Source organism: Scyliorhinus torazame, chromosome 6 (genome assembly GCF_047496885.1).
Source record: "Scyliorhinus torazame isolate Kashiwa2021f chromosome 6, sScyTor2.1, whole genome shotgun sequence".
In the NCBI taxonomy this organism is placed as follows: Eukaryota; Metazoa; Chordata; class Chondrichthyes; order Carcharhiniformes; family Scyliorhinidae; genus Scyliorhinus; species Scyliorhinus torazame.
This window is the reverse complement of record NC_092712.1, coordinates 260138837-260161902: the sequence shown is the minus strand read 5'-3', so window position 1 is coordinate 260161902 and position 23066 is coordinate 260138837. Positions and strand designations below refer to the sequence as shown.

General features: G+C 46.7%; 1 protein-coding gene across 1 annotated transcript in view; it reads left to right on the top strand.

The window, feature by feature from the left end:
• The first annotated feature begins 5600 nt into the window (after positions 1 to 5600).
• The window catches only part of gmpr (guanosine monophosphate reductase), a 177831-nt gene continuing 160365 nt past the window's right edge, over positions 5601 to 23066 (top strand). Inside the window, exon 1 of the mRNA XM_072509613.1 lies at positions 5601 to 5794. Within this exon, the coding sequence (XP_072365714.1) occupies positions 5708 to 5794 (87 nt within the window). The 5' untranslated portion in view covers positions 5601 to 5707. The remainder of the gene's footprint in view (positions 5795 to 23066) is intronic.

Genomic DNA, 23066 nt, shown 5'->3' with positions numbered 1-23066 from the left:
AAGGTGAAGTCACACAGGATCAGAAGTGAGCTGGCAAGATAGATACAGAACTGGCTTGGTCATAGAAGTCAGAGGGTAATAGTGGAAGGGTGCTTTTCTGAATGGAGGGCTGCAACTAGTGGTGTTCCGCAGGGATCAGTGCTGGGACCTTTGCTGTCTATAGTATATATAAATGATTTGGAGGAAAAGTTAAGTGGTTTGATTGGTAAATTTGGGGATGACACAAAGGTTGGTGGAATTGCGGATAGCGATGAGGACCATCAGAGGATACAGCAGGATATAGATCAGTTGGAGACTTGGGCAGAGATGTGGCAGATAGAGTTTAATCTGGACATATGTGAGTTAATGCATTTTGGAAGGTCTAATACAGGTGGGAAATATACAGTAAACGGCAGAACCCTTAAGAGTATTGACAGGCAGAGGGATCTGGGTCCACAGGTCACTGAAAGTGGCAAAACAGGTGGAGACGGTAGTTAAGAAAGCATATGGCATGCTTGCCTTCATCGGCCGGGGCATTGAGTATACAAGTTGGCAAGTTATGCTGCAGTTGTATAGAGCCTTAGTTCGGCCACACTTGGAATATAGTGTTCAATTCTGGTCGCCACACTACCAGAAGAATGTGGAGGCTTTGGAGAGGGTGCAGAAGAGATTTACCAGGATGTTGTCTGGTATGGAGGGCATTCGCTATGAGGAGAGGTTGGATAAACTCGGTTTGTTCTCACTGGAAGATTATGAGGGGCATGGACAGAGTGGATAGTCAGAAGCTTTTTCCCAGGGTGGAAGGGTCAATTACTAGGGGACATATGTTTAAGCTACGAGGGGCAAAGTTTAGAGGAGATGTGCGAGGGAAGTTTTTTACACAGAGGGTAGTGGGTGCCTGGAACTCGCTGCCGGAGGAGGTGGTGGCAGCAGGGACGATGGTGACGTTTAAGGGACATCTTGACAAATACATGAATGGGATAGGAATAGAGGGATACGGATCCTGGAAGTGTAGAAGGTTTTAGGTTAGACAGGCAGCATGGTCGGCCCAGGCTTAGAGGGCTGAAGGGCCTGTTCCTGTGCTATATTTTTCTTTGTTCTTTGTAAAGATTCTCTGCTGGGGTTTCCAGGCTTGAACCCATCAGCGTTATCTTGGCTGTTTTATTTCCCACTCCTGTTTGTACAAAGGAACAGAACCATGCTATTGATATGCAACTAATCTCCCATTGACGAACAAAGAGGCTTTCAGACTCTGTAATGGGCTAATAACTGGTCAATGGGCGGCACGGTAGCACAGTGATTTGCACAGTTGCTTCACAGCCCCACGCTCCCAGGTTCGATTCGCGGCTTGGGTCACTGTCTGTGCGGATTCTGCACGTTCTCCCCGTGTCTGCGTGGGTTTCCTCCGGGTGCTCCGATTTCCTCCCACAGGCCAAAGATTAGTTGCAGGTTAGGTGGATTGGCCATGTTAAATTGCCCTTAGTGTCCAAAAAGATTAGGTGCAGGTTAGGTGGATTGGCCATGTTAAATTGCGCTTAGTGTCCAAAAAAGGTTAGGGTTACTGCATTATGGGATAGGTGGAGCTGTGGGCTTAATAAGGGTACCCTTTCCAAGGGCTGGTGCAGACTAGATGGGCTGAATGGCCTCCTTCAACACTGTAAATTCTATAATTCAAACAGGAGTGTCCCAAAGAACAATGGATCTGGGGCAACCTGTGTATTCCCACTAACGAGTTTAGGTCTCACTGGGACAATGCAACTCTGCCAGTTGTGGACGTATCCCTCTGACTCAGTAGCAGGTACTTCCCTCTGTTGGTTCAGCCCTTAGATTGCCTGTTACATCTTCAATATCATTTCTGGACCCAATTTCCTAATATGTCCCTCGCGTAACAAGTATATACTTATTTATTAATCGTTGTTTAGTAGTCATAACTTAAATATTGCTGGAAAAAGAGACAAATGGAACTGGATTCTCCTTTTCTGCGGTTATGTCCAGAGGATGCGTCTGGTCTTACGACCAAAACGTCGGCGCCGCCCCGGAGATGGTCCGCGCGGTGGGGGGCTAGCAGCCGCACAGCATAAAGCCCCCTGCTTTGCCTGCCGATACGGACGCAGAATGTCGAGGAGAATACTGAGATTCAGGCTACTAGACTAGAAGGGCTTGAGGTTCATAAGGAGGAGGTGTTAGCAATTCTGGAAAATGTGAAAATAGATAAGTCACCTGGGCCGGATGGGATTTATCCTAGGATTCTCTGGGAAGCTAGGGAGGAGATTGCTGAGCCTTTGGCCTTGATCTTTAAGTCATCTTTGTCTACAGTAATAGTGCCAGAAGACTGGAGGATAGCAAATGTTGTCCCTTGTTCAAGAAGGGGAGTAGAGATAACCCCGGTAACTATAGCCCAGTGAGCCTTACTTCTGTTGTGGGAAAAATCTTGGAAAGGTTTATAAGAGATAGGATGTATAATCATCTGGAAAGGAATAATTTGATTAGAGATAGTCAACACGGTTTTGTGAAGGGTAGGTCGTGCCTCACAAACCTTATAGAGTTCTTTGAGAAGGTGGCCAAACAGGTGGATGAGGGTAAAGCAGTTGATGTGGTGTATATGGATTTCAGTAAAGCGTTTGATAAGGTTCCCCATGGTAGGCTACTGCAGAAAATACAGAGGCATGGGATTCAAGGTGATTTAGCAGTTTGGATCAGAAATTGGCTAGCTGGAAGTTGATGGGAAATGTTCAGACTGGAGTCCAGTTACTAGTGGTGTACCACAAGGATCTGTTTTGGGGCCACTGCTGTTTGTCATTTTTATAAATGACCTGGAGGAGGGCGTAGAAGGATGGGTGAGTAAATTTGCAGATGACACTAAAGTCGGTGGAGTTGTGGACAGTGCGGAAAGATGTTACAAGTTACAGAGGGACATAGATAAGCTGCAGCGTTGGGCTGAGAGGTGGCAAATGGAGTTTAATGCAGAAAAGTGTGAGGTGATTCATTTTGGAAGGAATAACAGGAAGACTGAGTACTGGGCTAATGGTAAGATTCTTGGCAGTGTGGATGAGCAGAGAGATCTCGGTGTCCATGTACATAGATCCCTGAAAGTTGACACCCAGGTTGAGAGGGTTGTGAAGAAGGTGTACGGTGTGTTAGCTTTTATTGGTAGAGGGATTGAGTTTAGGAGCCATGAGGTCATGTTGCAGCTATACAACACTCTGGTGCGGCCGCATTTGGAGTATTGTGTGCAATTCTGGTCGCCGCATTATAGGAAGGATGTGGAAGCATTGGAAAGGGTGCAGAGGAGATTTACCAGAATGTTGCCTGGTATGGAGGGAAGATCTTATGAGGAAAGGCTGAGGGACTTGAGGCTGTTTTCGTTAGAGAGAAGGTTAAGAGGTGACTTAATTGAGGCATACAAGATGATCAGAGGATTGGATAGGGTGGACAGTGAGAGCCTTTTTCCTCGGATGGTGATGTCTAGCACAAGGGGACATACCTTTAAATTGAGGGGAGATAGAGAGAAGACAGATGTCAGAGGTAGGTTCTTTACTCAGAGAGTAGTAAGGGCGTGGAATGCCCTGCTTGCAACAGTAGTGGACTCGCCAACACTAAGGACATTCAAATGGTCATTGGATAGACATATGGACAATAAGGGAATAGTGTAGATGGGCTTTAGAGTGGTTTCACAGGTCGGCGCAACATCGAGGGCCGAAGGGCCTGTACTGCGCTGTAATGTTCTATGTTCATGCACACTACGGCGACCTGCAGCAGCCACGCCATACAACATGGCGCCGGCTGCGCGCGGACCTGGCCTGCCAAATACTTCCCACCTGTAACCCCCCTCACCACCCCCCACCAGTCCCCCCAGGCAGCAGAACTGCTCCCCCCCCCGACTGTGGCGGCGGTGGACACAGTCCGCAGCCGCCACGCCAGGTTCATGAAAGTTGGGAGGACACACGATTGACGCAGTCAGGAGGTTGGCTCATCGGGGGTGGAGCATCAAGGAAGGGTCTCAGGTGACGTCCTGAGGATGTCCCAATGGCGTGCGGCGTACTCAAGGACCTGACCCGTACCCTGGTTCGTATGTCAGGCCTCTGACCATCTTGGCTGGAAGGTCTGGGCCTCTTACTGAGCCATAGATTATCATAGTGCCCTATGTAAAAATCATCAGAATTGCGCAGCAACTGTAAAGATATTCCGCCTCCCCATCTCATATCAATATTGCCTGGGACCATGGTTCTGACAGTGAAAATAATATACAGCACGTGCTGGAGATCTGAAATAAAAATAGAAAATGCTGGATAAACTCAGCAGGTCTGGCAGCATCTGTGGAGAGACAGAGAATGTTGCGAGTCTGTGTGGCTCTTCTTCGGAGCTAAAGAGAGGGAGAAGTGTGATGGATTTTATACTGTTGTGAGAGGTAGTGGAGCAGGTGGACGATCTAGACAGTCAGTGATAGGACAAGTCGCCCAGACTCAAAACGCCAGCTCTGGTCTCCCTCCACAGTTGCTGTCGAGACCTGCCAGGATCGTTTTGGCATTCTCTGGTTTTGTTTCAGATTCCAGCATCCGCAGTCATTTGCTTTTATATCAGTGATAGGTGTGGGCTGGAAGAGATTGCACAAAGATGGCTCTGATACCATGGACCATGACTCTGATATTGAACAGGAGATAGGGAGGGAGCATGCGGGGGCAGGTCTGCAAGCACGAACACAGCAAGCCAATGCCAGGAAAGCATACCCTATGGGTGGCAGTGGTTAGCACTGCTGCCTCACAGCGCCAGTGACCCAGGTTCAATTCCAGCCTTGGGTGACTGCCTGTGTGGAGCTTGTACGTTCTCCCCGTGACTGCGTGGGTTTCCTCCAGGTGCTTCGGAGTTTCCTCCCACAGTCCAAAGATGTACAGGTTAGGTGGATTGGCCAGGCTAAATCGTCCCTTCGTGTACAAAAGGTTAGGTGGGGTTACTGGATTACAGGGGTGGGGTGGGGTGGGGGCCAACATAGGGTACAGGGGTGGGGTGGGGGCCAACATAGGGTGCTCTTTCGGGGGGTCGGTGCAGACTCGATGGACCGAATGGCCTCCTTCTGCACTGTAGGGATTTTATGGTGATTTTATGAAAGTGGGCAAACTGGCGACTTGGGACTGCTCTTGGCTCTTGGCCCTTGGCCCCTGCCCCCCTCCCCCTCCCCTCTCCCCCTCCCCCTCCCCTCCCCTCCCCTCCCCCTCCCCTCCCCTCTCCCCCTCCCCCTCCCCTCCCCTCCCCCTCCCCTCCCCTCTCCCCCTCCCCCTCCCCTCCCCTCCCCTCCCCCTCTCCCCCTCCCCTCCCCTCCCCCTCTCCCCCTCTCCCTCTCCCTCTCCCTCTCCCCCTCCCCCTCCCCCCTCTCCCCCTCCGGCGAGCTCCATTTCAGCCCGAAATACAGATTTGTTTGAGTACCGAACTGAGACAGGATGCAGCGCCATCCATTCACCCGGTCGACGACTCTGTTGAAATAACGCAAAGGCATCAGCAGTGGGGAATGTTCCTTTAAATGGGAATGCTGCTCAGTAGCACTGCGGCGTCCCAGGATGCACGGAGAGGTTTTCCTCTGCAGTGGGAGGGAGGGAGAGCGGGCCAAGCGGTTTGAGCTATGCAGCAGCTGGGGAAGTGATCTCTGTGAGTGGAGTGGGGCGGGACGGCTATAAATGCAGCGCGCAGACAGGCAGCGGGCTTTTCGCTGGCCGGGAGTTGAGCGCGGATCACCATGCCTCGGGTCGACGCCGATCTCAAACTGGACTTCAAGGACGTCCTGGTCCGGCCCAAAAGGAGCAGTTTGAAGAGCAGATCCGAGGTGAGAGGGAGAAAAAAAAAAAACACCTCAAGAGGAATTGCTGACAAATATTTTCGGAAAAGGACACTTGTCCACTTTGACGATTTTAGCCCCAATCTAATCAGCACCATCCAAAAGCAAAATCCTTCTTTGCAAAACGTTCGTGGGCGGGGGCGGGAGGAGAGAGTTAAATGCCGCAAGTTTGCTTTTAGCTTGGCAACCTGACTGAGAGGACTCGCCAGAAGGTCAAGTGAAAGAATTGAAACAAAATAACCCTTCGTGTCCTCACTGCTGAAACCCAACCCCGCGTCTCCCCGCAGAGTTTGCTGCGTGGTGAGTGCGGGTTTGTTTTCAGGGCAACCCGGCGTTGTGAGGACTGCAGTCCGCAGTGATTATCGATCACGAACAGGTCGCTGCCGCCTCCCAAATGCGCTCGTTCACATGGGAACCCCGGCGTTGCCAGCAAAATGCGGCGTTTTTCTCCCTCCCCTCAACTGGAACTCAACAGTACCCCGGTCGCTTCTTTCCTCCAGTTGTCGCAATGACGTAAAGAATCCCAAGAAATCCTCAATCGGGGTAGAAATGATTTTTAAAAGTGCACTTCGCACAGGCTTTTCGATGAGGGGGGCGGGATACGCTTCCTGTCGCTGCTGTGGCGGTAAATATGTCAGAAAACATTTGGGATGTGTTCAAACTCCGCAGGTCATGTAGCCGGAGCTGAGACATTTTTCACGAATGCCATAATTGGCCACATAACTGGTTCCGTGTTTTGGCCCTAAAGCTGTTTGTAGAACCACCTCACAACTGATCATAACATTAATTCTATAACCACCCTATAACTTATCATACAATTATTTCTATAACCACCCGACAACTGATCACATAATTATTTCTATAACCTCACCCTACAACTGGTCATGTAACCATTTCTATAACTGATCCTCCAGTTGGTCCTATAACAGTTTCACTGTTTCCTCTAACCGATCACGTAACTAACCCTGTAAGTGTTTACATGGCAATTTGCATGATGGCCTTATAACTATGGTAATTAATGCAAGCAAGGAAACAGTAGCTCAAAAAGTAATAGCGCTCAAAGGACTGCCATATCCACAGGATCTAATAGTTTCTAGAGTCTTAAACAAGTCAGTAAAGAAATTGGAGATGCTTTAGCTGGAATCTTCCAAAGCTATATTGGCTCAGGAATTGTGCTTTAAGCCTGAAAATTTGGTAACGTAACTCCATTATTAAAGAAAGGTGCGAGGAAAAAATAAACAGGAAATTATGGACCCGCTGAACAAAGAACAAAGAAATGTACAGCACAGGAACAGGCCCTTCGGCCCTCCAAGCCCGTGCCGACCATGCTGCCCGACTAAACTACAATCTTCTACACTTCCTGGGTCCGTATCCCTCTATTCCCATCCTATTCATGTATTTGTCAAGATGCCCCTTAAATGTCACTATCGTCCCTGCTTCCACCACCTCCTCCGGTAGCGAGTTCCAGGCACCCACCATCCTCTGTAAAAAAAAAAAAAACTTGCCTCGTACATCTACTCTAAACCTTGCCCCTCTCACCTTAAACCTATGCCCCCTAGTAATTGACCCCTCTACCCTGGGGTAAAGCCTCTGACTATCCACTCTGTCTATGCCCTCATCATTTTGTAGACCTCTATCAGGTCGCCCCTCAACCTCCGTCGTTCCAGTGAGAACAAACCGAGTTTATTCAACCGGTCCTCATAGCTAATGCCCTCCATACCAGGTAACATTCTGGTAAATCTCTTCTGCACCCTCTCTAAAGCCTCCACATCCTTCTGGTAGTGTGGCGACCAGAATTGAACACTATACTCCACGTGTGGCCTAACTAGGGTTCTATATAGCTGCAACATGACTTGCCAATTCTTATACTCAATGCCCCGGCCAATGAAGGCAAGCATGCCATATGCCTTCTTGACTACCTTCTCCACCTGTGTTGCCCCTTTCAGTGACCTGTGGACCTGTACTCCTAGATCTCTCTGACTTTCAATACTCTTGAGGGTTCTACCATTCACTGTATATTCCCTACCTGCATTGACCTTCCAAAATGCATTACCTCACGTTTGTCCGGATTAAACTCCCATCTGCCAGCTCTCCGCCCAAGTCTCCAAACAATCTAAATCCTGCTGTATCCTCTGACAGTCCTCATCGCTATCCGCAATTCCACTAACCTTTGTGTTGTCTGCAAACTTACTAATCAGACCAGTTACATTTTCCTCCAAATCATTTATATATATATACTACAAACAGCAAAGGCCCCAGCACTGATCCCTGCCGAACACCACTGGTCACAGCCCTCCAATTAGAAAAGCATCCTTCCATTGCTACTCTCTGCCTTCTATGACCTAGCCAGTTCTGTATCCACCTTGCCAGCTCACCCCTGATCCCATGTGACTTCACCTTTTGTACTCGTCTACCATGAGGGACCTTGTCAAAGGCCTTACTGAAGTCCATATAGACGACATCCACTGCCCTACCTGTATCAATCATCTTTGTGACCTCCTCGAAAAACTCTATCAAGTTAGTGACACACGACCTCCCCTTCACAAAACCTCTCACTAATACGTCTATTTGCTTCCAAATGGGAGTAGATGCTGTCTCGAAGAATTCTCTCCCGTAATTTCCCTACCACTGAAGTAAGGCTTACCGGTCTGTAGTTCCCTGGATTATCCTTGCTACCCTTCTTAAACAGAGGAACAACATTGGCTATTCTCCAGTCCTCCAGGACATCACCTGAAGACCGTGAGGATCCAAAGATTTCTGTCAAGGCCTCAGCAATTTCCTCTCCAGCCTCCTTCAGTATTCTGGGGTAGATCCCATGAGGCCCTGGGGACTTATCTACCGTAATATTTTTTAAGATGCCCAACACCTCTTTTTTTTGGATCTCAATGTGACCCAGGCTATCTACACACCCTTCTCCAGACTCAACATCTACCAATTCCTTCTCTTTGGTGAACACTGATGCAAGGTATTCATTTAGTACCTCGCCCATTTCCTCTGGCTCCACACATAGATTCCCTGGCCTATCCTTCAGTGGGCCAACCCTTTCCCTGGCTACCCTCTTGCTTTTTATGTACGTGTAAAAAGCCTTGGGATTTTCCTTAACCCTATTTGCCAATGACTTTTCGTGACCCCTTCTAGCCCTCCTGACTCCTTGCTTAAGTTCCTTCTTACTTTCCTTATATTCCACACAGGCTTTGTCTGTTCCCAGCCTTTTAGCCCTGATAAATGCCTCCTTTTTCATTTTGACGAGGCCTACAATAGCTCTTGTTATCCAAGGTTCCCGAAAATTGCTGTATTTATCCTTCTTCCTCACTGGAACATGCCGGTCCTGAATTCCTCTCAACTGACACTTGAAAGCTTCCCACATGTCAGATGTTGATTTGCCCTCAAACATCCGCCCCTAATCTAGGTTCTTCAGTTCCCGCCTAATATTGTTATAATTAGCCTTCCCCCAATTTAGCACATTCACTCTAGGACCACTCTTATCCTTGTCCACCAGCACTTTAAAACTTACTGAATTGTGGTCACTGTTCCCGAAATGTTCCCCTACTGAAACTTCTACCACCTGGCCGGGCTCATTCCCTAATACCAGGTCCAGTACCGCTCCTTCCCTAGTTGGACTGTCTACATATTGTTTTAAGAAGCCCTCCTGGATGCTCCTTACAAACTCTGCCCCATCTAAGCCCCTGGCACTAAGTGAGTCCTAGTCAATATTGGGGAAGTTGAAGTCTCCCATCACCACAACCCTGTTGATTTTACTCTTTTCCAAAATCTGTCTACCTATCTGCTCCTCTACCTCCTGCTGGCTGTTGGGAGGCCTGTAGTAAACCCCCAACATTGTGACTGCACCCTTCTTATTCCTGATCTCTACCCAGATAGCCTCACTGCCCTCTGAGGTGTCCTCCTGTAGTACAGCTGTAATATCCTCCCTAACCAGTAGCGCAACTCCGCCACCCCTTTTACATCCCCCTCCATCCCGCCTGAAACATCTAAATCCTGGAATGTTTAGCTGCCAATCCTGCCCTTCCCTCAACCAGGTCTCTGTAATGGCAACAACATCATAGTTCCAAGTACTAATCCAAGCTCTAAGTTCATCTGCCTTACCCATTATACTTCTTGCATTAAAACATATGCACTTCAGGCCACCAGACCCACTGTGTTCAGCAACTTCTCCCTGTCTGCTCTGCCTCAGAGCCACACTGTCCCTATTCCCTAGTTCTCCCTCAATGCTCTCACCTTCTGACCTATTGCTCCCGTGCCTACCCCCCTGCCATACTAGTTTAAACCCTCCCGTGTGACACTAGCAAACTTCGCGGCCAGGATATTTATGCCTCTCTAGTTTAGATGCAACCCGTCCTTATATAGGTCACACCTGCCCTGGAAGAGCTCCCAGTGGTCCAGATTACAGAAACCCTCCCTCCTACACCAGCTGTTTAGCCACGTGTTTAGCTGCTCTATCTTCCTATTTCTAGCCTCACTGGCACGTGGCACAGGGAGTAATCCCGAGATTACAACCCTAGAGGTCCTGTCTTTTAACTTTCTGCCTAGCTCCCTGAACTCCTGCTGCAGGACCTCATGCCCCTTCCTGCCTATGTCGTTAGTACCAATATGTACAACGACCTCTGCCTGTTTGCCTTCCCCCTTCAGGATGCCCTCTACCCGTTCGGAGACATCCTGGACCCTGGCACCAGGGAGGCAACATACCATCCTGGAGTCTCTTTCACGTCCACAGAAGCGCCTATCTGTGCCCCTGACTATAGAGTCCCCTATTACTATTGCTCTTCTGCGCTTTGACCCTCCCTTCTGAACATCAGAGCCAGCCGTGGTGCCACTGCTCTGGCTGCTGCTGTTTTCCCCTGATAGGCTATCCCCCCCGACAGTATCCAAAGGGGTATACCTGTTCGAGAGGGGGACAACCACAGGGGATTCCTGCACTGACTGCCTGCCCTTTCTGGTGGTCACCCATTTCTCTGCCTGCACCTTGGGTGTGACCACATTTATATAACTGCTATCTATGACGATTTCTGCCACCTGCATGCTCCTAAGTGCATCCAATTGCTGCTCCAACCGAACCATGCGGTCTGTGAGGAGCTCCAGTTGGGTGCACTTTCTGCAGATGAAGTCATCCGGGACGCTGGAAGCCTCCCGGGCCTGCCACATCTCACAGTCAGAGCACTGCACCCCTCTAACTGACATTGCGTCAATTAATTAGTAAATTAATGTTAAAACCACCATTCTCAATTTAAAAGATGGTAATGGCCGTTTGACGCTTCTCCTGTTGTAAAGAGCACATCATGTCTAATGAAGCTGATTAATCTTTTTGAGGAAGTCACTTTTAAAGTAAGACATAGGGAAATGCCCTCAAATGTAGTTTTTTTTGTTTACTAAAGGTGTTTAGGATTTTGAAAGACAATGAATTTCCAGAAGACATTCTACTTAAGAGACTTTGCTAAAATTAAAGCTTGGGATCGAAGAACCAGTTCCAAAGAAGAGTGATTTTGGACTGGAAACATTAATCCTGTTTTGATCTACATTGATGCTGCCAGCCTGCTGTTTGCCTGACACTTATTTTTTCTTCAGATTTCCAGCATCTGCATTATTTTGCTTTTATTATATTGACATGGTCATAACTGCAGTGCTATGTGCATTCTGGTCTCCATGCACTAGCAATGGTGCTCAGGTTTTGCAGGCAGTGTTGAAAATGGTAATTATGGTGTCTGAGTGACAAGAGAGTGAAGAGTTTGTGAATGTCACAAAATCTCGAACCGGGGGCTCCAATTTAGAAGAAAGAGTATGTGTATTTTAAATGCAACTACTTCACACAGTGAATGTGGAATGGATAGCTAGGGAAGCAGTAGGAGATGGGGAGCATTGGGTGATGGTGTAATACAGGTGATATCAAATTAGCTATGCACCAAACCCTGTTTTCCTCTCCATTGTCTTCGATGGAGAGGGAAATAAGGTGAAATGTAAATACATTAGAGCCCAGTTTATACCTTCACCCATGTTCCCTTACTGTAGAAAGCATTATGGGAAACGTTCGATAGACATTGAAGTATTGGGCAACTGAAAACTTAGTTTTCTAGGGGGAGTGCAAAGTCTTCTCTGCATCTGTACTTTGTTCCAGCAATTGTTTACGTTACAGTTTTTCTAACTACAGTCAAATGATGGTCATATATCAGTCATAAGTTCTGAAGACCAATTATAAAGCTGGTCAGATCTTGCTATTATGGAAAGATGCGAAGCCCCCCAGTGTGGAAGCCTAGATAAATGACATGTCAGGGTTCATCAAGCTGGAGAGGATAAAGTTTGCCTTGAGAGGGTCTGCGCAGGGGTTCTTCAGGCGGTGGCAACCGTTCCTAGACTATCTTGCGGAGCGATAGAATGAGGTCGGTCAGCAGCAACCCAGGGAGGGGGGGGGGGGTATATGGGTGGGCGGGGAATGGGGTTTTCCTAGGGGCACTTGAAAAAAGAAAATCATAAACATATGGGAGAGTTAATATGTGCGGGAGAAACCCATTGTACAAGTTCTGTATTATGTTGGATTGATACGTTTATGTTTTGTTCTGATCTTTCTCTTTTTCTTTTCTGTTAGGGGGGGGGTTTAATTGGTTGAAAATTTTTGTTGGAAAAACTTTGAATAAACATATTTTTTAAAAATAAAAATAAAGCTGGTCAGTCAACTGTTCATATAACTAATTAGTTGTGGAATCTGATTTCATACTTTAGCCAATATACTGTACATTGCCTTTCAAAATCCTTAACATCTTCAGTAAACAAAAATCTTATCAATCTCAATTCTAAATTTTAACAAATGATCTAACATCAGTTGCTACTTCAGAAGAGGCTTATAAACTTCTGCCATCTTTTCCATGTGTCCTAATTTCACTCCTGAAATGCTGGATCAAAATTTTAGTCTATGCCCCCTCCTATTCGTAGACACTCTCCATCTACCCTATATGTTGCCCTTAATATCTTGAAAGCTTTGATCCGATCACCCCTTAACCCCTGGGTTATGTAATCCCTGAGTGTATTTTAACCCCTGAAGTTCATATATCAATCATAAAGTCTGATGGCTGATTATAAAGCTGGTCATTCACTCAATTTTATAAACCTAGCTGGATTCCTTCCAGGATGAATATATCCTTCCTAATGTGCAGTGCCAGAACTGCTCACGGTACCCTTGGTGTGGTTCTCATGAGATCTTTGTATGTCAGCATAATTCCTACTCGTAATTGATTCCTCTAGGTAATCAAGTCGGCATTCCATAAGCCTTTTGATTGTTTTGTGTGCAGTTGCATCAATAGAATAAAGGGCCTTAATATAGCAACATAGGTGACACAAGTCTTGAGAAATATAAACCACTACAGTGATGAGGTAATACTGTAGTTGTTTCAGCAATAAAATTGACGGTTGCAGTACTGGAGAAAATACCTAATGTTGGTCAAAAAATCCAAGTAACTGGAGAATATATTGAACCCTTTGAGATTGAAATTTCAAATAAAAAGCAATTACATTTTAACAGAAATGTAAGACTGAATGCAGTTTTGTAGCAGTTAAGGATTAGTGTTATTCCATTCGTCGCCATGATCTAACAGCTGTCTAGACTGTAAATCCTCTTCAGTTAGTGGGAAACAGGACATCTGGATCTGTGGCTAGTAGTAATTAAAGTTAACTGTTGACTCACTCATGGTGTTGTTTACATAGTTAAAAACTGAACAAGAATCTATTTTTGCATTCATTTTTAGGATGTGGCTATAGCTGGAAAGGTCAACATTTAGTGGCCATCCCTAGTTGCCCTTGCAAAGGTGGTGGTGAGCCTTCTCCTTGAATCACTGTTCTCTGTGTGGTGAAGGTGACCTTTTTTGTTTGCTTGTTCATGGGAGGTGGGCGTCGCAGGCTGTGCCAGCATTTATTGCCCACCCCTAATTGCCCTTGAGGGGGCAGTTAAGAGCCAACCACATTGCTGTGGATCTAGAGTCACATTTAGGCCAGACCAGGTAAGACGACAGATTTCCTTCCCTAAAGGACATTAGTGAACCAGATGGGGTTTTAACAGCAGTCGACAATAGTTTCATGGTCATCATTAGACCTTTAATTCCAGATTATTATTGAATTCAAATTTCACCATCTGCAGTGGCAGGTCCCCAGGAGCGTTACTCTAGGTCTCTGGCCAACTAGTCCAGTGACAATACCACTATGCCACTGCCTCCCCTTTACAGGTAGTGAGCTCTAGAATTTTGACCCAGGGACAAAATAATTCCCAAAAGCAAATGCATTTCCCTAGATGCTGTTTTAATACAAAAATCAATCCTTGGCACAGTTGTGCCCTTGAACAGGAAAGCGATACACCAGTCAGTGAAAATCACACAGCTAGAATTTTCAGCCCTTGGCATCTCTAGATATAAAGATGGTTCTTCATAAAAGGTGGCTGTGTTTTCTTTAGTAGAACCTCTGTCTTCTTACTGAAACATACCGTTCTCCAAAGGTCACATTAAGTGATTAGAATGCTGAATGCACCCTATGTACGTAGACTCATGGAGTAGAATCATAGAAACGTTACAGCACAGAAGGAGGCCATTTGGCCCATCTTGTCCATGCCAGCCCGAGGACACTCGGGTGCATCTGCAGCATGATCCTGCCTCTTTAGCCTGATACTGCACATAGTATCGGGTCACCATGCATATTAAGTACCAGTGTGCTCTGTGTTGGCTGAAGTTTGTGTTGGAAAATATGCTAAATTGATGGCAGAGCTGGCAATTTAAATCATGGCATAGTGTAGGTTAAATGGCTTTTGTTTCGGTGCAACATCGTGGGCCGAAGGGCCTGTACTGCGCTGTATTGTTCTGTGTTCTATGACTTTGCAAAAGGTCTGATTATTGCTGGGTGCAAGGAACAGTCTCAGATAGGGAACCGTCTCAAGTGAGTGGCATTGAATGACATCATCACCAGAAACTGATATATTACTAGTTCTGTAATTAATATCAATTTCTGAAGTCCATTAGTAATTCAAAGTTCTGCCAGATTTACTATATTGTGAAATTTAAGCACAGTCTTCACATTTTAAAAATTTTACACAAAGGCTTCCTTTTCAAATTCAACAAACAATTGTTAAAGAGAATGCTGTTATTATTACTGTTGCATTAATTATCGAAGCTGGACCTATGCCCTCTTCCACTTTTATCTCTTTGCCCTTTCAGTTATACACGTGAACTTAGTCTCAAAATGATTCACTTATTTACTGGTCTCCAGCTGCCTCACCTTTCGCTAGTCATACCCGTTTCTCATATTGTAATTCCATCTTTTTTGCTCACAGTTCAGAGTTTAATAAGGAAGAAAGCCTTGCATTTATATGGTGCTTGTCACTTCCTCAGAACAACCGAAATCTATGAATAAAATTTGATGTGTAGTGTCTTGTCTATTATATTTAGGTAAGTCCAGTGGTCAATTAGTGCACATCAAGGTCCCGCAAACATCAAATGAAATAAATGACCTGTTAGCTGTCCTTAATGATTTGGTTGTGGGATGAATGTTGACCAGGACACTAGGAGTACTTTCAAATCTTCTTTGAGTAACGTCATGGATTTCTTATGTTCACCTGAACAAACAATGTTGGCATCCCATTTACAATACACATCCTTCCAAGTGTCGGTCTAGTTTAGGTACTTGGTAGTAGCGGAACTTGAGCTGATTAGTCAGACTGACAAACTGTTATTGCATCTGATGCTAAAGAAATTCTACGAAATACTACAATATAAAACCTTCATTCTGAATGCTTCTTTTCTTCCAGTTTTCTCTCCTCCCCTCTTTATCGTACTAAAGTTCCACAGGCTGCCTTCTACGCAAACCTGAATACTGTCCTCACCTGTACCCATTTACTTGCCAGTGATAGAGATCAGGAATGGGATATTTGGTGAATGCTGTTACTGAGTTTTCTTGCTCAGGCTCACAGCTGGGAACCTTAGATTCTTCTTAGTTTACATCAGCTGCCTTAACACCGGTTCTTCCAAGTCCATCTGAGCACTACACTTGCCTAGTTAGCCATTATAGGAGCTCTTCCCTTTAATTCAAAAATAACATCGTGCAGGTGGGGGGGGGGTGTATACTGTATGAACATGTTAATGTTGTCCCAGGCAGCACATAATATCAATGCTGCCTGCTCATTATGAGTTGGCATGCAGCCAATGAATTACGTGGACTGCATAGCTAACTGTTTAGTGGCTTGGAGATCATCTCTATCTGGCACCACTTAAACATAGCAGCTTCCTGAAAGAGGAGGCCCATTGTGATTGTCGTCAACGGGGACACAAATGGCAGCAGACGGCCCTTGTTTATTTTCATGAAGACTATTGTTCAAGCTGTGGCAAAGAGGAGAAGGGGAGTCATCTTCCCTACCAGGGATAGAAAACCCTCAATCCGCACTTTTTCCAGCAATGGGAAGACATCACAAAGCAGGTCAATAAAAGGAACTTAGATCCCAGGAGGTGGCTGCAACGCTAGAAGTTCAGTGACCTCACCAGAGCTGTTGAGGTACTGTTATCTTAACCGTGTCTCAGACTTTCAGCCAAAATGCTCCCCTGCCCTCATTCTTCCTTAAATATCTATAATTATTACACCACACTTCACTCATCTCCATCTCCTTAGACTCATGGGGCTAAATTTGATAGCCCCAGACAATGGGTAGATTAACCCCATGCCTGTTGATTTGTAATGCAGGCAGCACGTCAACTTTGTGCTGCCTGCTAACTTTGGTGATTTCAGTGTGCAGTCAGTGCCAACTGTGCTGTTGAATGGCTAGGTGCAACAGCAGGAGATTAATGTTGTGAGTGGCTGGCACCACTTGAAGATGGTTTGCACTACATAATGATATTTTCACCTCTTAAAAGGGAGGTGGCTCAGGCCTGGGAAAGATTGAAGAATGGCACAAAATAGGAAAGGGTAGACTCCAAGGTTGTTGAATGTTGGACTTCTAAGGACAATGGCATCCAAAAGACAGGCACAGGTAATCCCAATTCTACATCCATACAGTCTCCACTGTTGCAATCATCACTTTCTCACACCCAAGGCATTGAATATCCGCTATTCTACTATGACATGCACAACCTCCATTAAACATCTTGCGGAAAAGTGCACTCCTTTCTTGCAGGAGAAGTACGGCTCCAGCTCTAGCCAACAGGTTCTCAGCAATGGAGGTCTTGCCCATCCAGAGGGGATAGCCCTTGTTGCTTGGTAGCTTGCCTGTAACTTATAATAATAATAATAAACTTTATAGTAATCTTTATTGTCACAAGTAGGCTTACATTGTAATGAAGTTACTGTGAAAAGCCCCTAGTCGCCAGATTCCGGTGCCTGTTCGGGTACACAGGGAGAATTCAGAACGTCCATATTACCTAACGGCACGTCATTCAGGACTAATGGGAGGAAATTGGAGCACCCGGAGGAAACCCGTGCAGACATGTGGGGAACGTGCAGACTACGCACAGATGGTGACCCAGCCGGGAATCGAACCTGGGACCCTGGTGTCCTGGTTGACAGCCTTAATAGAATAGAAGTGGCACAGAAGGCTGGGCAGGATGAAAGAGTCATGATTGGTGCCTGGAAACTTGGCACAGAGCTCCATGATGCATTACCTGCGGTTGCAAACTTTCCTGTATGTTAGGCAAGTAGAATTCCTTTTAATTGGTAAAGATGCCAGGCTGGTAATTGTAGCACATAAGGAAATGCAGGTGCAGCATATGATGCCTTTCATGCTTGGAAATTTGCAATGTTGACCCTCGCCCGGCACCCCTACCCCCACACCCCCTCGGATAGAGCAGTGTACTGCAAACTGTGAAGTTTTGCTGATGTCACCTGCTTTGGCCTGGAAGGCTCCTGTTGTGTAAAGGTTAAGAGCCATGATAACCCTATCAGATAGACATGAACAATGCTATCCATGCCCTCATGTGAGGCTCTACTTGGCAGCTGCAGAACAAAGAAAAGTACAGCCCAGGAACAGGCCCTTCGGCCCTCCAAGCCCGTGCTGACCATGCTGCCCGACTAAACTAAAATCTTCTACACTTCCTGGGTCCGTATCCCTCTATTCCCATCCCATTCATGTATTTGTCAAGATGCCCCTTAAATGTCACTATCATCCCTGCTTCCACCACCTCCTCCGGTAGCGAGTTCCAGGCACCCACTACCCTCTGTATATAAAAAAAAAAACTTGCCTCATACATCTATTCTAAACCTTGCCCCTCGCACCTTAAACCTATGCCCCTATTAATTGACCCCTCTACCCTGGGGAAATGCCTCTGACTATCCACTCTGTCTATGCCCCTCATAATTTTGTAGACCTCTATTAGGTCGCCCCTCAACCTCTGTCGTTCCAGTGAGAACAAACCGAGTCTATTCAGAAGGTGCCATTGCTCAATGACAGCCTCCTTGGTGAAGTTTCCCCTCCATTGCCCTGCCCATCTGATCATAAAATCACGACCCGGGCGGGCGAGATACCAGAGGGAATCCGTCCCCCCCCCTGCCCTCTTTCCACCTCAAAACCCACTGGGGAGGGGGGTAGGTATAAAATGATGGTCCATGTTCTGTCGCATCCTACAATACAAATTCATTTTCTGTGGGGTCCTTTAACATGCAATCCCAAGAGCGGTATCCAGTCTTTGGAGCATCAATGACTTTTGAAGTGCCAGTGTGGCTGTGGAAGTGTTTTGCTTTGGTTAGATCTTTTCAAAACTTTTATCCAGTGGTAAGAATGTGGAAATTGCTACAACAGGGAGTGGTTGAAGAGAGTAGTATAGATGCATGTAAGGGGAAGCTAAGCAAATATTTGAGCGAGAAGGAAATAAATGGTAATTATGGTAGACTTCGATTTAGTGGAGACTCGAGTGAAGCATAGACACTGACATGGCTTGATTGAACCAGATGGCCTGTTTCTATGCCATGTATCCTATATGATGCTGCTACTGATAAAACCAGAAGGCTGTAATTCAATCATTAAGGCATCCAGTATCACCTATACAGTTGTTTCCGCCAGTACTTTAGTTGGCAACTGGCAGTGATGGCAAGTACCTATTATTTTCAGCAGTAGCTTTGTTCCCAGCATCAATATTAATTTAATTGTAGCCACTCTTCGGAAAAGAAAGGAAGTAGCTAAATATGAATGAAGGCAGTCCTTCAAAAGCAATCCATTTGTGTTTATTTTATTGATGCAGCTCTGAGCACCATACTTGAGGAAGGATGAGAAGGCATTGGAGAGAGTTCAGGGGAGATTCACAGGAATGATTCCAGTGTTAAACAACTGTAACTATGAGGATAGATTGGAGAGTTAGGGCTGTTTTCCTTGGAGAAAAGGCAGCTGAGAGGAGACTTGATAGAGGTGTTCGTTCCTGAGGGGTATGGAAAGAGTGAATAGTGAGAAACTGTTCCCCCTCAAGAGTGCATCAAGAACTAGAGGACACAGATTCAAAATAATGGACAAAGGTTGTAGAAGTAATGTGAGGAATGTCTTTCACTCAGAGAGTTGTTGAAGTCTGGAACAAACTTCCAGAGATGATGATGGAGGCTGGTTCAATCGAGGTATTGTTCTAACTTTTGGTTGGCTCTTAATTTGGCTTTGTTTAATCACGTTTGCTCAAGAGTCGCCAGGTATCTTTCAACACCGCCACAAGGTTCAGAACCGAATACTGATCAATGACTCGATACACCAGTTAGTAAGTTCAAAAGCAATGCTCATTTATTTACACACAGCTAAATTTACTCATGCATAAACTACAAACTAAACTATCACTATTACTAAAGCCTATACTTAGCTTCGGGTGCCCACTCAGTCAGAGGAACAATGGCCGTTGCTCGGTTCTGAGGCTGCTGGGTTGTGCTGTTTACAGGGTAGCAACTAGGAGCGTCAATCTCGTAGCGTGCGTTGACTTGGGACTCACTTGGCCTGGTGCAGCTGCTAGGCAGGTCTCTCTCTTCGGTGAGAGCCAAAGCCAAAGGAGGGCATTCTCCCTTGGGGGATACCTTTTATACTAAAAAGGGCTTTGCGCGCTTTTGGGCGGGCCTTGAACTTGGCCTCAACTAATTGGGTCTTTCCCAATCATCGGTATCGATTTTCCTCCAATAGAGGGGTGGTTCCCTGATCGCTGGGCGTGTCCTGGTGACTGTCAGTCTGCTTTGTCTTAGCTTCTTCTGGCACCGGGGAGTTTGCCTTAACATTGTGTATCTAAATGTTTCCCTTTTGTCCCCGGAGATGGCTCATTAGTATGTAGATTGTTTGGTGGTTTCTGTCCTGTCTGAGAGTTTAAGGTTCTAATCAACAGACAGAGCTTGCACCTGCTTGTTTCTTAGCATTGTCCAATTTTCCCTGCATTCTTTGCGAGTGTCCATTTTGTAATCGGGAAGTGGCCATCCCAGATGGCTACAGTATTCAAAAGGGAATTGAATTTCTCCCTGAAAAGAAAGAAGATGCAAGGTTTTGGAGTCAAGGCAGGGGGAGTGGGACTAGGGGGAAATGCTCTTTTAGGGGGCCAGTACAGACTTGATGGGCCAAATGGTCCTCTTTTCCACTGTAAAGGTTCTATGATAAAAGCATCCTGGGGCGTCATTCTCCGCCGGCGGGAGTCTCCGTTCTGCCGGCGCCCGGGGGTTTCCCGACGGCGTGGGGCTGCCCAACAATGGGAAACCCCATTGACCGGCTGGTGTTACGGAGACTCCCGCCGGCCGGTCGGCGCAGAAATGTGGCGGGGCGGGTAGGAGAATTTCGCCCCTGATTTAAGATTCCCACAGCCAAATTGGAAAGATCTGTTTGTTTTCAATCCATTAAAATGTTTTGCAGCCTGGTGAGTGGTTAATTTTGACTCCTAGTGCCATGTCTTGAACTGGCTATGATAAGGATCCTGCATATATGTTCTGATTGTTTGCCTGATTTCTGACATGACTGTTCCACATCATTCTGCAAAGTTGAATTTGACCCTAGCTCTGGGGTCGGGGTTGGTGGGTTAGGGTTCGAGCCTGGCCAGCACTATGTTTTCCGGTCGTTTTCAGCCCATTCCGCGGACGTTTCACGTGGCGTTGGCGCTAGCCCCTCACCGGTACCAAATCGGTGAGGGATTCATGCTGATTTTCCTGTCATAAAATTCCCGCAGATTCTCTGTTCGCCTAGCCTCAGGAACGGAGAATCCAGCCCATTGTCTTTCTACAGCCACAATGCATAAATTAATTTATCACATGAACACACCTTACTGTCGAGGAGGCATCATCCCTATAGAAGCAATCATCGTGGTGTCCACTGCAAATTATTCATCTTGTCTAAGAAATTCCTGAAAATGTGTGGGCTTTCTGTGAAACAGGCAGATGGCATGTGAACAAACTGATGATGGGGAGGCAATGTTACAAATGGCACAAGAGTAAATGCTCGTACGACTTGTATTATAATCAGTCGGGAGAAAAAACACAGCAGAAACTGTAGACTCTACAAATTGCTGCATTTTAAACATTTGTTCACGGGACGTGGGTGTAACCGGATATTTGTTGCCCTTCCCTTGAGAACATTAAGAGTTACATATGGACCAGTCCAGGTAAGGATTGCAGACTTTGTTCCCTAAATTCCTTCCTTTATTACCTTTTCAAATTGTGTGGGGGGAAAAACTGAAGTGACATCACAGTAAAGCTGTGACCTGATTGGCTGGTTGGGAATCTGTTAAATTTGAAAAAAAAATAATATTGCCAAACAAATCTAATTGATTAACTAGATCGTGGAGTAACTAAACCTGAAGGCAGAGATTGGTATTTAGCATTAGATTTTACAGTAAAAATCTAGCGTCAGGGCCATATAGTTAATTGTAACTCAATCTAAAGTATTTATTTCAAATTAATTAACTAGTGCTTAAATGTCACTCGACTTCCGGGTGCGGCGATGACCAGCTAAGTCGCACGTTTCGGCAGCTCCCGGTGGAACGGACTTTTGGGCTCTTAAAATTGCCGTTGGGGCTCCTATCAACGGCTAAAAACACTGTGCAGTAAACCAGAAGGGAATCTCCCCTGGATACGGATGGAAAAAGGAGAGGAAAGCGGCCGGATTGCGGAGGATCCTCTAGAGCAGCGGCAAGGAAGGCAAGCACAAAGCAAGATGGCGTCGGAAGGTGGCCGCTTAGTATGGGGCCCTGACCAACAAGAGTTCCTGCGGCGCTGTGTGGAAGAACTGAAAAAGGAGATGAAGAAGGAGCTGCTGGCCCCGATATTACAGGCGATTGAAGGGCTAAAGGAGGAGCAAAAGACTCAGGAGCAGGAGCTTCGGGTCGTGAAGGCAAAGGCTGCTGAGAATGAGGACGAAATACAGGGCCTGGTGGTGAAGACAGAGATGCACGAGGCACAACACAGAAGGTGTGTGGAAAGGCTGGAGGTGCTGGAGAATAATGCAAGGAGGAAGAATTTAAGGATTCTTGGTCTTCCCGAAGGCGCAGAAGGGGCAGACGTCGGGGCATATGTGAACACGATGCTTCACTCGTTAATGGGATCGGAGGCCCCGACGCGCCCGTTGGAGGTGGAAGGAGCTTATCGAGTTATGGCGCGAAGACCGAGGGCTGGAGAAATACCTCGAGCCATAGTGGTGAGATTTCTCCGCTATAATGACAGAGAGATGGTCCTCAGATGGGCGAAGAAAACGCGGAGCAGTAGGTGGGAGAACGCGGTGATCCGCGGATATCAAGATTGGAGTGCAGAGGTGGCGAGAAGGAGGGCAAGTTTTAATCGGGCTAAGGCGGTGCTTCACCAAAGGAAGGTCAAATTCGGAATGTTGCAGCCGGCAAGATTGTGGGTCACACACCAAGGGAAGCACCACTACTTTGAGACGGCAGAAGAGGCGTGGACATTTATTGTGGACGAGAAGCTGGAATAGGCGGGCAAGAAAAAGAACATTTGGGACAAAGTGGTGGGGTGATTACGTGTGGTGAAGGGGGGGGGGAAAGGGGGAGGGGATGATTTTTCAAGTTGTTAATCTTGCGACCCTGTAACTTTTCTCTCTTCCCCATGTTGTGGGGGAGGGGGGGAGGGAGGATGAGGAACTGTGGGCGCCGGTCATTAGGGGCGGGGTCAAGTGGGAAACGCGGGCTTTGTTCCCGCGCTGTGGTAATCATGGCGGGAACAGGGAAGCAGGAGGGAGGGGGCCTCGCACAGTGGGGGCCGAGGTCACGGGGGGAAGCCAAGGTCAGCCAGAGTTTGCTGACTTCTGGGAGCAACATGCAAGTACGCTAGAAAGGGATCTAGTGGGGGGGGG